At 53.4% G+C, this 15,193-nt stretch overlaps 1 protein-coding gene across 3 annotated transcripts in view; it reads left to right on the forward strand.

Annotated features, from left to right (window-relative positions):
* TTC7A (tetratricopeptide repeat domain 7A) overlaps positions 1–15,193 on the forward strand; it is a 119,827-nt gene that overhangs the window by 45,187 nt on the left and 59,447 nt on the right. For all 3 annotated transcript variants that reach the window (XM_027072511.2, XM_027072513.2, XM_027072512.2), the window contains 4 exons: positions 52–209; positions 779–842; positions 10,524–10,661; positions 12,224–12,307. In XM_027072511.2, coding sequence (XP_026928312.1) covers positions 52–209; positions 779–842; positions 10,524–10,661; positions 12,224–12,307 — 444 coding nt within the window. The remainder of the gene's footprint in view (positions 1–51; positions 210–778; positions 843–10,523; positions 10,662–12,223; positions 12,308–15,193) is intronic.

Genomic DNA, 15,193 nt, shown 5'->3' on the forward strand with positions numbered 1-15,193 from the left:
GGCCGGGTGGTGGAGGGCGTTCCAGGTCTGACTTCCTCCCTTTTCTGCCAGATGGCGGCCAAGCATCTGGCGGGGGTCCTGCTACATTCCTTGAGTGAGGAGTGTTACTGGAGCCCCCTGTCCCTCCCACTGCCTGAGTTCATGAGCAAGGAGGAGAACTCCTTCATCACGCAGGCCCTGCGGAAGCCTCACCTCTACGAAGGAGACAAGTAAGCTCTGCTGGTCTCATGTAACACTTGGGGTTCGGCCCTGCCGACGTCCCCTCTCTCTGCCCTGCACTTGCCCCCAGCTGCTACCCAGGTCACTGCCAGGCAGGCAGCGGCGGGAGCCAGATAGACCAGGGAAGACAGTCTCAGGATGGGGTTGGGAAGAGAATTCTCTAAGGCATCCGAAGATCGAATTATTTGGAGGGTATCTGCCTTCCTACTAGTCTTTGTGTGCCTTCTCTTATATTTGTTTAATAACTGAAAGTGGGATTTGTGCTCTCGGCTCCCTGCCCCAGCTGCTTCACGCAGCACTGGGTGCTGGAAGGGACATTTCTTCCCCTGGAGCATCTGCAGTATTTCTGGCCCCACCACCTACCCCAGTCTTTCAGATCCATAACTCTAGGGCTTGATAAAGAGCTGCGGGTGGTATCCGGTGCCTGTGAATTATGCAGGAGCGGGTCACCTTACCGGGGCAGCTGCTGACTCTGGGGCAGAAAGGCCGGTGTGGCAGGCCGGCTGCACTGCTTTGAGAGGGCTGTGCTGGAGCCAGGGCCACCATTTGTGTCTTTCAGCCTCTACTGCCCGAAGGATAATATTGAGGAAGCCCTCCTGCTGCTCCTCATCAGTGAGTCCATGGTAAGCTCCAGGGCTTTCCTTCACTGCCCCCATGGGGTAGGGCTGCGGGGCTCAGGCACAGGCCACAGGGTCCTGACCCAGCTCAGCCTCCCACAGACGTCCATAAAGCAGGATTCTTGGACTTGTGCCCCACACTGGGGCGAGGCTCCCTAGACTACTAGGTTTGGGTCTGGTGCACAGCCTGCATTTGGAGGCCTGAGTAGGGACTGAGTTGAGTCCCCAACGCCTCTTCTGGGATTCCAAAAGATGAGTATCAGTAAGTCATGAGTGTACACTGAGCAGCCTTGTGCTGATTCTGGGGCCAATGTGAGGGAGTGGAAGGAGCCTGCGCTTTCAAGGCACAAGGCCTGGATTCAGCTTCCAGCTCTGCCAGCTGTCACCTGAGGGCCATGGGCAAATCTAGTGCCTTTGAGCCTCAGTTCCTTCCCCTGTTAGATGATAGTAGTGCACAGAGGTAAGTGTGCCTGTAGAAGGAATTCAGTCATTCACGCAACTATTTATTATCATCTACTTTGTGCCAGGCCCTGTTCCGGAAGCCAGAAAGGCAGCAGCAACCAAGCGGAGAAAAGTCTCCACCCTCATGGACCTTATATTCTAGTGAGGGAGGTGGACAATGAATTAAGCAACCACTGCAATGTCCAGGGTGCTAGTGTCTGAGTACTGTGGAGAAATAAAGCAGAGGAGGGATAAAGTGTGCTGGACAAAGTGTTCAGGAAGTGCTCTTTGGATGTTTTCATAAGACCCATTTCCCCTGCCTCAGGCAGGGAGATGAGTCCCCCCCTCCCCCCACACACACACATACACACACAGACACGTGTTCACACATACACACGCATGGGCCCTGGAGCCTCAGCGGAGGAGAGAGTGTGGCCCAGGGGATGGTGAGAAGGATGGCCTGGACTGGGCAGAGGGAGGCGGAGGAGGGGTGTGCTGGAGCAGCGGAAGCCAGAGGGTGCAGGTGCTGCCCACGTGGTGTGCTTGGGTGGAGTCCAAGGCTGCATGTCAGCCCTCTGGCTAAGGGGTCCCTCAGAGCTTGTGAGCTGGGGACACCTCACCTCCCCCCAGGTTGGGGACTCAATTTGCTAAATTGGCACATCTGAGAGCAGCTTGTAGAAGTGGAGTTTAAGAAACCAAGACCCCATGAGCTGGGTCCCTGAAGAGCCTGAAACTATTATTCCTCTGGACACCTGGGACAATGCAGTAATAGGACTTGTTCAGAGAGCTTTGGTCAGTGGGTTTCCTCCACCTCACCGGGTCCGCAGGCAGGGAGGCAGGAGAGGGACACTGGACTGGGGCAGCGAGGGATTATAGCCTTCCTTAGCCAGGCCATGGTCCAGAAGGTTTGCAGGGTCATGCTGGTGAGGGGGTGAGTGGTTGCTCGAAGAAGGGGCATCTAGCTGGTTAGCCCACGGTGAGGATAGAAATACCAAGTGCAGGGTTTGATTTTCATGGGAGAACAATGCTCTTTTCATGGAAAATGGGCCCCCACTCTAACCACAGACTGAGCCCCAGTTTCTACTTCTGGCATCTCAAACATAGACTGGTACCCCACCCTGCCCCCACCCACACACCTGAGCCATCTCACCACCTACCACTCTCGGATGAGACTGCACTGAAGTCATCTGTCTCGGGAAACCCCCCTTCCCATGCTGAGGAATGACAGGTGGGAGGCAAAAAGGCGAAAGCAGGAACATTTCATAGGTCCTTTCTCTGCCAGGTTCTGAGCTGATTATCTCATAGAGGGAAGCCTTATGTTGAGCCATGTGAAAAAAATAACCATTTCATATGGTTTAGTCTAGTACTAATATGTTCTCATTGTGCAGATGAGAAAAGTAAGGTCCAGGGCAGGTTTGTGTCTTGGTCAAGGTCACACACTAATAATCTTCACAGCCATGAATTGAATGATGTCTACCTCCCTAAATAACTTCCAAAACACAGGCCATGGAGCCCAAGCCCTGGACTGCAGTCTGGATTCTGCCACTTACAAACTGCTCTGATTCTTGGCTCCCTCATCTGTAAAAAGGCCAAGGGGGTAGTTTTGAAGATCAAATGAGACGAGGCTCAGGGAGGGCTTTGCAAGCAGGGACGTGCCTGTCGATGTGAGATGGCAGGGACCGAGGCTGGACTCTGTCTCCCTTAGCCATTTTTGGTGGCCTCTGCCTGATCTGGGAGCCCAGGACCAGAGTTCAGATGACCTTCCATTAGATTATCCCCCCACCCAACCCCAAACCCTCAAACTACCCTACTATATCTCAAAGTGGAGAATGGCCTTTTACTAAAAAAATGGCCTACATTTGGAGCCAAAGTGAATTTTCCTAAACGTGGGATTTCTCTCCAAGAAGCTCCTGCCCTTTTGCAAGAGGCCGTGTGACTTGTTGGCCTGCCCAGGAGACTCAGAGGGTGCAGGCCGGCTGGCCAGGTGGTGTCCTGGGAATTCCTGTAGCACACAAAGCAGAGGAAGTGCCCAGACGCTGTGTGCACTGGGCTGGGAGGAGGCACTCTTCCAGGGCTGGCTGGTTTGTTTCCTCTTGCTCACACCCAGCCTGTCACATGTCTAGAAACTTTAGGAATCTGGGGGAGAGCTTTGGTGTCTCATCTACAGAGGGCTTTCCACCTGGGATCTGGATCTGGCTTCTGTGGCTCAGAGCAGTTTCTCAGAGAGACCAAATAGCCTCTGACTTCTCCCTTGCCCTTGTTTCGTACCCTCTTCCCCTGCGGGTCACATTTTCAATCAGGTGTGGACACCACTATTCCAGCCTCCTGGGCTCTGATCCCTTAGCTGAACCCTGAGGCTCAGCCTGGCTTCCATGTACCTGTGGGGTTTTCCTCATCTCCCTTTGATGCTGGCTGGGCTTGGCTGCAGATGATAGGGAGAAGCCTCTAGAACAGCAGCTGGCTGCCTTGGCTGCTACTTGGGTTTTCCTAATACGTGCCGAATTCATTATGCTGTGGTAAAAGCTACCCCCAGCAGAGCCAGCCCAGGAGACATAATCATGAAAGCTTTCCACCTCTAGGATCACCAGAGCAGCTGCTCTGGGAAACGGTGTCCACAGGTTTCTTGAGCATGTCAGCCCCTATTTTGTGGTTTGGAACTCAGAGTAGTAGCTTGCAAGCAGTCTTGAGCTTGGGGCTGTTACCTTAGATACGGTTTTTGTTACAGGCCAGCCGAACGTGATCAGAATGAATAGGGAATCCCCTTGTCTTTCAAGAGGTAAATAGAAACCGTACAAGTGCTTTCACAGAAATGCAAGGGATGTGAGTTATTACTGGTTGAAGAAGATTTGTGTTTTAGACCTAGTTTTGAGTCTTTGGGGCCAAAAGGACATTTTGTTTTATTTTTTTATTTTTTATTTATTAAAAAAATTTTTTTAATGTTTATTTTTGAGAGAAAGAGAGACAGAGCATGAGCGGGGGAGGGGCAGAGAAAGAGGGAGACCCAGAATCCAAAGCAGGCTCCAGGCTCAGAGCTGTCAGCACAGAGCCCGATGTGGGGCTCGAGCTCACAAAATGCAAGATCATGACCTGAGCTGAAGTCAGACTTTAACCAACTGAGCCACCCAGGTGCCCCCAAAAGGACATTTTAAAATTCATCCAGCCACCCACCTGTTTGCTTATCCATCCTTCCATCCATGTGTCCATCCATCTAGTCTTGTTAGAGAAGCTACAACATACCAGGCCATGCCCAGCACCAGAGAAACAATGATGAGGAGTTCAATCACAGCCCCCAATTCCACCTACTTCCACCCTTTATCCAGGGAGCTGGAGAATCCTGGTCCCCATATCAGGAGGAATCCCCCCACCCCCATCTGCTGAAGCCCAAGTATGTATTTTAGTTTTTAAAAGAATCATATATCAAAAACTAGTCTAATTTTCTCAAACAGTTGGGGAACCAGCTAGTACAGAAATCTTGATCATTTCTACAATACTGATCTAGGCATAAAATATATGCTAAGACAGACAATCTGTGGGTCCCTGTTTCATTCAGCTGGTGGAGAAGTTGCTGCTGGTATCAGGTGCTTGGAAACTAAAAAGGCACAAAGGCTGGTGTTGAGTGAGAACGGGGTGGACGAGTAAGCCTCTGGGGACCAGGACCCTGCAGCTTAACTAACTGTGCCATGCCCAGTGTCAGGCACCCAGCAGTCTGAGTCTGGAATTTGCCATTCACAATCTGTGTGGCCTGGACAAGGTTCTTACCTCCCTGATCCTCGGTTTTCTCCTCTGTAAAATGAGACTAATAAGGCCTTTCTTGCACAGAAAAAGCAAGAAAATGAACACAAGGCGCCTAGTACATTGTAGATGTTCACCACGTATTTGTTTTGTCCTGATAAATACTTGGCTCCAGCTCAGTCAGTTTAGAATATGTTGAGGCTCAGTTCTGGTTGGGACATAAATTGGTTTGAGGATACCATTCAGTTTAAAAAAAAGAAAGAAAGAAAAGAAGAGAAAAGAAAAGAAGAAAAGAAAGTGCTTCTTGGGCTTGATTCCATTTGGGACTCAGCAGATGAGCACAGATCGTTCCAGCATTTGGCACCTGGTTTGCTTTAACACGAGGCCCTGTGCTGCTGCAGACTGTGATGGTAAAGGGTCTGATAACGCTGCCAGCTCGGAACAGTCGGTTCAGTAGAGGTGGGAGAGCCTCTCGCCCTCGCTGGCAGGAAGAGCTGCGATTTCTGCCGCAGAAGCCTGATGTGGCAGGAGAGTGGGGGCTGGCGTGGGCCTGGCCCGGGTTGCTGCGTAGATGGGACACGTCACAGAGCATGTTATTTCTTGGCTCTGTGGACCAGCAGCTTGAGAGCCGTGGTAATTATGTCTGCTGGTGGGGGACGAGAGCACAAGCAGAACATGACAGTGCCCTCCAGGGAGGGGCAGGTGCCAGTCGCAGATGCTGCTGGGAGACTCCTTTCCGGGGTGCTTTTGTAGGGTGGCAGCAGCAGGCCCTGAGACCGGGTCCTTGGCCGGTGGAGCAGCTGTGTCTGAGAACATGGCTGGACCCATTGCCCGAGGGGCTTTTTTCCTGATTGGAATGCCCAGCCTTGTGTTTTGCTTTGGTTCTTTTATAAGCAGAGCCATCCCAGGGCTTCTGTTGGCATGGACGAGGCTACTGGACACTTCTTCAGAGGCCTCCGGGGGTGAAGTCAGAATGTCTAGGCTCTAATCTGGGTCCCACCTATCTGTATGCCTTGGGGAGCCTCCCTGGGCCTCATTCTTCTCATCTGTAAAATAGGATAGTAGTGCATGAGGTCATTGTGAGATGCTTACAGAGTAATCCACAAGTTAGTTCCCTTTACTTCTCTTACCCTGTTTGTGTCCAGGATTAGAGAGGAGAAATGGGACCAGGTGGAAGCGAAGGTCAGTGTGGTCTGAGGCCCTGCAGTCAGCATAAGGTCAGGACCAGAGCCAGGCAGAAGCTGTCCTGGACTGGCTGTTGAAGGCGCAGCCTTAACTCTCGGGGACCTTGCACAATGAGTTCACCTTCTGGGACTCAGTTTCCCATCTGCCCAGGGGGCATAGCAGTTCCCCCTACCCCTCCCTGGAGTTACTGTGAGGCTGGATGAGATGTGACAGATGTGACCCTGAAAAGGTGACATGCAGCACACGTGAAGGATGACTGTTGGAAGAGGAGTCTCCTGCCTCAGCTTTCACACGGGCTGGCCTGCCTGGAGACCTGGCAGTTGTCTCGCTGACCCTCCTGGGAGGCCCTACACTTGCTTCATGGATCCTTCTCCAAACACCAGATATGGGTCATGCTGGCAGTAATGAGCTATTGGATGATGGGGGTGGGGAAGAACATTCTTCTTTGCTTTTCCTCTTTTGACTTGCAGAGGGCCTGCGTGAATGCCCTCAGTTTGGAGGGGGCTTCCATGGGGAGACAGCCAGAGGGCCCAGGTTGGGAGAAGGTACAGCTCACAAGCCCTGCCTGGGACAGAATTCGTGGACCAGCCAAGGACAGGGAATCTCCAGAGGCGGAGGGTCCTGGAGGTTGTGCTGGGAGAATATTCTGTGTTACGCCCAGCCTAGTAAGGATGGTGATAGTGAGAAGAGTATTTAGTGTCTACATATTGCTTTATGGGTCTTGGTGCATTCATATCTGTCACTGCATTTGATCTGAAGGATTTCCTAGCAAGGCCATTTGGATGGTGGAGGAAAAGAGTGGCTGGGACTAGTTCAAAGGTTGCTCGTGAATCTTGTAGTATCGCTGGCCTGAGGGTGGTGAGCCCAGGGGAGGAAGAACAGGACACTCAGGGCACACAGGCAGTGACCAGAAGTCCCCAAAGTGTCTGAGGCTCCACCCTCCATGCCGCACATGAATCCCTGCCCTGTTGCTAACCCCCACAGCTTCCTTCCTTTTGCCCTGTTTCCCCCACCCGGCGGGCGAGCACCACTGTAGCATTTCACCGCAGCCCTGCCCCAAAGGCATAGCAACTGGGGCAAACTTCTGCTTTTGGCTTTCTTTTGGGGAACCATGCTTCCCTTTTGACACAGGCGCCAGGTCCTGAGGACCCCTGAGGAGACCCCTTCCCTGCTGTCTACCTTCTGGGGAGGCCAGCCCCCAGGTTGAGGAGATGCTCAGATCTGTTCCTGGACTTCTGACTCAATCCATGCCCAGTGCTGGAAATCCACCGCTCCCATCCCCCAGGCACACATTCAGAGGCACTGTTGTCTTCAAAGACAAGGTCTAGGGCAAGAGAAGAAAGTTTCCACACTAGGTCCAGAAATCTTTCTCTCTCAGCATCATTCTACAGACATGGACCAAGGAAGGTGCTGGAGACGGCGAGACATCCCTGCCCCAAGAACCCCCAAGAACTGTTGAGCATACAGGGGCTGGGGTCTGTTGTGTCATGCTGGGAGAGGACACGGGCAGGGGGCCTTGCCTGGTGGGATAAGTCAGGTCAACACCTGAAGGAACAGGTACGTGAGTTGGGTTGTAAGGAGCCAGGGGGCATCCAGATTGACAGAGGGTACAGATTGTCCATGGTGCAGAGAGGGAGCTGAAGGAGTCCCATGGGGCAGGGGGACAATTGGGAGCTGGTTGTGGGAGAAGCTGGCCAGGTGAGCAGGACCTCATGGCGAAGGGCCTCATGGCAGCCACAGAAGAGGAGGTTTGACTTTGTCCTGGAGCAGTCTGGAGGGGGTTGGGAGTTGAGGTCTGCAGGGGCTGTTCTTCAAGGACAGGCCAACCAGAGTTGAGGCTTCGGTCATAGCTCACTGCTCACCATCCCCAGAAGGATATTGGTATGCATGGGTAGCTTCCTAGGTCCTGCATGTGCCCAGCCAGGCATCTCCCCACTCCCCACAGAAAAGCCCCCCAACCCCACTCCACCACAGGCTGCCAGTTTTGCTTCCTTTCCATTAGGACCCCTCTCCCACCCAAGCTCTAGGTCAAATTCCACTGGGCACAAGTACTGTTGCTGCTTCCAGAAGGTTCCACGGCCCCTCCCTGAGGGCAGGGTCTGTACCTCCTGTCCTCTCATTGTCCCCCACCCCTGTCATTGCTGCCTGGCAAAGTCGCCTCTCTGGGCCCCACCCTCAGTGGCCAGAGCTGGGGAGCTGCTGGAGGGGAAGGCCGGAAGTGGCAGAGGGGGGAGGTACATGGCCAGTGTTGTGTTCCTGCTCTGCTTAGAGAAATAGCTCCTGCCAAGCCTCTCAGAATTTCTTCTCTCTTCCTGATGGTGCCTGTGTGGGTGGATTTCATTGAGAAGGAGAGGGATTTCTCTGGCACTTTCCCTCTCTGCTCCTCTCCCTTAACCCTTTGGAGTTCCTGACCAGCTCTTGTTTATCTGGCTGGCACCAGTGCTCATCCTTTCTGGGGATCTCCTGGCCTCTCCGGCACCTTCTCCTGGGACTGGTACATGTACATGGTGGGGGCGGGGGGGAAGGTTGGCAGCCCTCACCTATTGTGGCTGGAGGAACACCCATCAGAGCCCCTGGCCACTGCTTTGCCTTCCTGAAATGCCCCCATGGGTGAGTTACTTCCTTGGGTCTTACAGGCATTTTGGCTTCCAGAAGACTGTTGGAATGCACTTCAGGCCTGCACAACAGGACACTTTTCAGAGCCTGCAGTCTGAAGGCCATTGACCTTCTTCTGCTTCTATAACCACTTGCCCTTGGGAGCCTCAGCCCCTGACCTGGAGGAGGGGTTAGTAGTCCTTCCTAGGTGGAAGTTTTGCGGACCATCTCTAGACAGGAAGGATTGTCATTTTAAGTTTCCTTTTATCCCAGCATCCTTGGTTCTGAGGTCCTGTGTGGGAAAGTAGAAGAGGGTGGGTCCCAACATACAAAAGGGGGCTCAGTCCCTAATACAGATGGAGGAGGATACTGAGAGTTGCCAGTAGGGACATCTGGCTGGAACCCAGCTTTCCTTCAGTTCAGATACAGTGCTCAGGTGTGTGTGGTGGGGGCTGGGGGAGGCAGAGGTCCCAAAGCATCCCTAGCCTGGTCCCTGCCCTGTTGCTGCTCAGCTCGAAGAACCATGATTCGTGTTGAATTACTGCCGAGCCTGAGTGTCGTCCCCAGGGCACGGGTTTACAAGAGGGGGTGGGATCACAGGCCACAGAAAAAGAGGGTCCTAAATCCACACGGGGGAGATTTCAGGCGATACAGATTGTACAGAGTCACCTACTCCTAAAGCACACTTTCCCATTCTCCTCCCCCCATCCCGCCCCCTGCCACCACCCTCCCACCCAGTAGCCAGCCACCTGGCAACTCTGAGCTACTGAACTCCTAAGTGCTGGACACCAAGCACAGAGGCCCTATCTTATGGAAGAGGTTTCTTAGGGAGCTCATGAGAGTTCCATGGTCAGAAGGAGTCAGGATAGGGTCTGGGTTGGACACAGGGTGATGGGAAGGAAGTATAGCAGCGGAGGAGTCCTTATCAGAGGGACTCGGGGGACCTGCAGAGGACACCAAGGAGCCACAGCCCAAGCTCCCCTCCTGTGAGTCAAGCAGCAGAACCACCCACCTGATCTAGACAGTTCCAGATATTACCTGAAGCTCTTTCTGTGAGTGGACAATTCCAAGCACACAAGGAGCTGTTCCACAAAACACATAAACATGTCCTCAAAAATGCCAGTGTTTGAAAGACAGACGAGAGCTGAGGGGCTCTTCCGGCCTTGAGGAGACAAAAGAGACGTACTCCCTGAATGCAGGGCATGGTCCTGGATTGGGTTCTGGGATGAGAAAATTTCTAGTGAGACCAGCAGTAGGCAGGTGGTAAGATCTGACTGTGAGCTGGTATGAGAGGTTTCAGTTTTACATTTCCTGAAATACTGGCATTCCTCTTGTGGTTGTTAAAAAAAAAAAATGCCCTCTTGTATTTAGGGGCAAAGGGTCATCTTACCATAATGACTTTATTACTGTTATTATTATGATTATTATTATTATTATATACTAGAGACAGGCAAATGTGATCAGTGCCATTATCCTTGAAATTTTTCTGTAGGTTTGAGATTTTGCAGACTAAAACATTGAATAGCAGGAACCTTCAGAACTGCTTCCTCACCTGGGCTGAGTAGAGGGTTTTCTCTCTTTCATGGGGGCCTTCATGGGGATGGGGAAAGGCTCTGGCTGATTTTAGGAGCATGGCCTGGGTTAGCAATGTAAGGGTGATGGTCACCGGGCCTTGGAGGCAGGCAGCTGCTTATTTTCTGTCCTTGCTCTTTCCCAAACCACGTTCCCCCACAGGCTACCCGAGATGTGGTGCTGAGCCGAGCACCGGAGCAGGAGGAGGACCGGGCAGTGAGCCTGCGGAACGCTGCGGCCATCTATGACCTCCTGAGCATCACGCTGGGCAGGAGAGGCCAGTACGTCATGCTCTCTGAGGTACGGTGGCCCACCCCTCCCCAGAAGTCAGGTGGCCCACCAAGGACCTCCTCCTCTGTCCCTTTCCTGCCTCCACCAAGGGGTACAGCTCAGTTCTTGGGAGACCAGGCTTAGGACCATTCCATTTCCAATGTTGGGAGAGCTGCTCATCACTGGCAGGGTGGGGTTTTGGTTTTCAGTTGTTTTACTAGTGTTTTTATGTGATTTTCTTTTGAAAAAAACACATGGCGTTGCATAGAGAAACACAAAGGGAAAATTATCCACCCCTCAGTTTCCCCCACAGAGGACACTGGTGTTTCATTACTGCCTCTCCCGACAAGGTTCTGAGCTTGGTGTGTGTCGGGAACCTGGGCCCCCTCCCACCCAAGCTAGACAGAGCACCCCCAATCTATTGAGCAGACCCTGGTCGGGTAACGCTCTAGGGATGGTGCCTGTCCGGGGTGGAGATGGAAGGACCAGAGCACCAAGCCGTCCCTCTCTCCGTCCCCCACAGTGCGAATGGCACGCATACACGTTTGAGCTTTCCAATCTGGGCTGGGATCAAAGGTGGCACTAGGGATAGGCCTTTTGGCAGTGGATTCTCTTCCCATGTGTTTACGGGGTTCCTGGGGTGGGTGACATCTGCTGAGCTCCTGCTTGCCCCAGGTGCCATGCAAGGTGCTCTCAGAGGATACCTTCTTTAAGTAGTATTCTCTCGAGTTTACCAGCAAGGAAGGCAAGGCCCAGAGAGATGGTTTCTTGCCCAAGATGGCAGTGAGAGTGCACGCTGAGCCTGCAAGTGAACCCAGGCCAGCGAGCTCTTAAAGTACATACTGTCTGGTCCTGTAACCTCACCTCTGTTTCCCACCCCGCCTGACCATGGCCACATGATGAATCCTGTCCTCACATGCTGGCTTCTGCCTCCATCACCTGGAAGCACTTGTATTGTCTGTTGGATCTCACCAGGCCACCCCTGATACGGGCTTGCCCAGGACTGGACAGGCAGGTGGGGCAGTCAGTCTTCTCGGTGGTCATAGAGAATAGCAGAACCGAGAAAAAGCCTTTCCATATGGGGGGCTTTGTAGTCAGCCTGCTCTGCCAGTTACTAGCCCTGTGACCCTGCTAAGTCATTCAAGCCTCAGCTTCCTCATCTGTGAAATGGGAATAATGAGAGAACCCACCTCACAGAGCTGTTGGGGAGAATGAATGAGTTAATACACGTAAAAAGCTGAGAATGGTACCATGCACAATAATGAATGTCACTTATCGTTTTTATGGGATGTTTAAATTTTAAAAACCCAGACCCAATTTCATTCACTTTTGACCATCACCCTGGAAGGTTTTCACATGTTGTGGAGGTAGGAACCGAGGGGCAGAGAGGGTAAGAGACTTGTGCAAAGTCATTCAGCATGCCTGTGGCAGGGACAGGTGATGCCTGGCGTTTGCTGACGGGAACCAAGTGTGGGCCAAAGACAGCCTCCTCCAGGAAGTGATTTGGGCAGTGGTTACCCTGGAAAGGAGTGGACTGGGCTGGGAGGGGAGGACCCCTGGTGGGGAAGTGCTGACCAGCCCCCTCTCCTCAGTGCCTGGAGCGAGCCATGAAGTTTGCCTTTGAAGAATTTCACCTTTGGTACCAAGTGGCCCTCTCCATGGTGGCTTGTGGGAAGGTAAGACCCGGGGTGTGTGTGGGGTGGGGGAGGTTGCACCCATAGGGCCCCACCCATGGGGCCTCTGCTCTCCTCTGGTCCCTCCCAGAGGTGAGTGGAGGGTGTGGCAGTGATTCAGAAATGTCCCGCATCAGGTTTTAATCTCCAGGAGAGTGGGGGGCACCAGAGGGTCACACACAGACCCCTGTGTGACTCTGGTGTCCCCCTGTGAGTTATGAGGTGCCAGGTGTGCAGTGTGAGTCTGTGGATGCTTTTCTCCTAGTAGATGTGCACACATGTGGCATCGGAGCATTTCCATGCGTGACTTGAGTACCACTGTGTGAAACAGGCCTGGGACAAGGCTTCTGGGCAAGGAGCATGTTGTTCCATTTGGGCCGTAGCTCTCTTCCTGCCCATCGAGTGTGGTGTCAGGAAAGGACCTTCCCATGGAAGGACCTGCCTGGGAGGGAGAGGTTGAGGGTGGAGCAGAACAGCAGCTCCCACATGGGAGTTTGGGAGTTCAGAGGGAGGACTGCGTCAGAGGATGTGGCTGGGGCGGGGGCAGGGAGACTGCCCTTATCCCAGGTCACCAGGGCCACCTTTGCACTCTACCCACCGAGCCCTGTTCCAGCACCCCCTGCTTTCTCCTCTGATGAGAATTACACTTACATAAACCTCTATTTTCAGCAGTAACATGAAAGGAAAACCTTTCCGGAGCTGGGTGCTGAGGGTGTTAGAGCCGAGGACGTTATGAATGCAGGAAATAAGGTGGCAGGAGCTTGCAAATCGTGCCAAGAGCTGTAAACACCCAGAGCCCTTTTGTGGGGCTGAGGGAATTCCTGCCCCCTCCCCCGCCCATCTGTGCCACCTGCCATTTCTAGCCCTGCAGCTCGTCTCCGAGGCGGGCCCTCCTGGGCTTGCCAGCATCTCCCCCACAAATGGAGGCCATGCTGGCTGGGTCAGGCAGGAAAGAGGAAGAAGAGCAGGGGCTGCAGCCTGACAGGTGGGAAGGGGCCAGGGGAGTATGGTGAGAATCACCTGGGGAGCCTCCCACCCCTGCACCATCCCGCCCCCCACTATCAAGTTTGTCTTCCCAGACTTCTTCCCCTCCCCCATCAAGTTGACCTCCCAGAGCCTCCTAAATGCACAGACATGATGTACCCTGGCTCTGTGCTCAGCAGGGTCCTGTCAAGGCTCAGGGGGAGTTCAAGCCACAGACAGAGTGAGGCCTGAGGGAGGAGAGGAGGTAGGGCTGGAGCTTACACAGAGCCTGGGCAGACAGCTCACAGGGGCATGTGACAGCTTCTTCCCAACTCTGGGAAACAAAGAGCCTCTAGTCTTATAATAGTGAGCATGAACCAGGAGGAGAGGCCCAGGGCCACAGCAGTGGTCCTCACCCTTCTGTGAATCATGAACCCCCTTTGAGATGCCAAGAAAAGCTGGGGACCCTTCTCAGAAGAATGTACCACACTCAGAAGTTAGCTTTAATATCTGGTGGTACTCCAGGAAGCCCCCCAGTCTCAGGAGAAGGTGTCATGTTAGTCTGGGAGGTACGGGATCTCGAACCCCCTTACTGAGAAGAGCCAGGCTCAGAGATCAGAGAGGTCCACACGCAGTCTGGCACGTCCCAGGATTCAGGGAGTTGGTGTTCGGGCCTGGCTCCTTCACAGACCAGCAAGGTGGGCATGAGAATGGGCATATAGGCAGGGAGTTGGGGTGATGTGGGAGTTCCTCGCACATGAGACCCCACAGTCCGGAGACACTGGGTTATACCCATCCCTGCATTTGGTGTAGCAGGAGATTGTTCTGGAAACGCACTCTCCACTCCCCTCAGGAACCTGCACACCAGCTCAGTCTGCCTGGTTGGCCCAGACAGCCCTCGACATTGGCCAGAGCTGGCCTCTGCCAAAGCCTAAGGTAGGAATCAAGGTTCTTGTACCTGCACTTGTGCCGAAGGTGAGGCCAGGCCAATATAAACACATCTGACACCTCAACCTGCAGGAAGAAACGATGAGGTCCATGACATGATTTAGGTCGCTCCTTCTCTTGGTCTCCTCAGCAGTCACATTGGCTGCGTTGCTAGGTAACCAGCATGACAAAAAAAAAAAGAAAAAGGAAAAAAAAGCTGCCAACCGTGACTGTGGAGTCCTCAGTTGGCTCCTTAAATAGCAGCATTTTGTGGTCTGTGTGTGGTGAACATGGACAGTCAGGGTTATAGAACCTTTATTTCAAGGTCAGGGAACACTTCAACCCTGCAGAGGCCAGCAGCCAGGGAAGGAGGCCAAGGAGAACCCGAGGCTTGCTGTGCTGTGTGGACAGGGGGCCGTGGTGGGGGGTGCTGGGAGTTGCATTCACAGGAGCTGTGCATCTCCTGGCAGCCCCTTCAGGCCCTTCACGACACCTCCCATCCTGCAGCCTAGGCCAGTCTCCCAGCCTGCCAGAACAGGTCGTCTGCTGACACCTTCCTGTGCTTGGTCTCACACCCTCGTGTGTCCTGTGTTTCCCAAGAGAGCAGTGGGGAATGGTAGCTTTTGTCTTCTGTCCCTGACCTTTGTGCAGGCACCTGATAGGCAAGAGTCATGACCTCTTCCGCCTTCCTGCAGTGACCCCACAACCCCAGCCCAGTACTGGGCCGGGAACTGGCCCTTGACTAGGACACCTGGAATTGGCCTAATAAGCCTGAGCCCAGAGCCTCAGTCTGTCATGTCTGGGCTGAGAAAGGAGGGGTAGCTAGAGAGAGGCTGGGGGTCTAGGGTGGACACAGATATTGAGTTCCAGGTCTGTTTCTGCCAGTCTCACTGAGCTGGGGACAAGTAAGCCTAACAGAATCCCACTTCCTCAGTGATAACCTTCGGAGTTGCTGGGGAGGGTGAAAGCTAATTAATGGTGAGGAAGCTTGACTCGCAG

The sequence above is a fragment of the Acinonyx jubatus genome, chromosome A3 (genome assembly GCF_027475565.1).
Source record: "Acinonyx jubatus isolate Ajub_Pintada_27869175 chromosome A3, VMU_Ajub_asm_v1.0, whole genome shotgun sequence".
Taxonomy (NCBI): Eukaryota; Metazoa; Chordata; class Mammalia; order Carnivora; family Felidae; genus Acinonyx; species Acinonyx jubatus.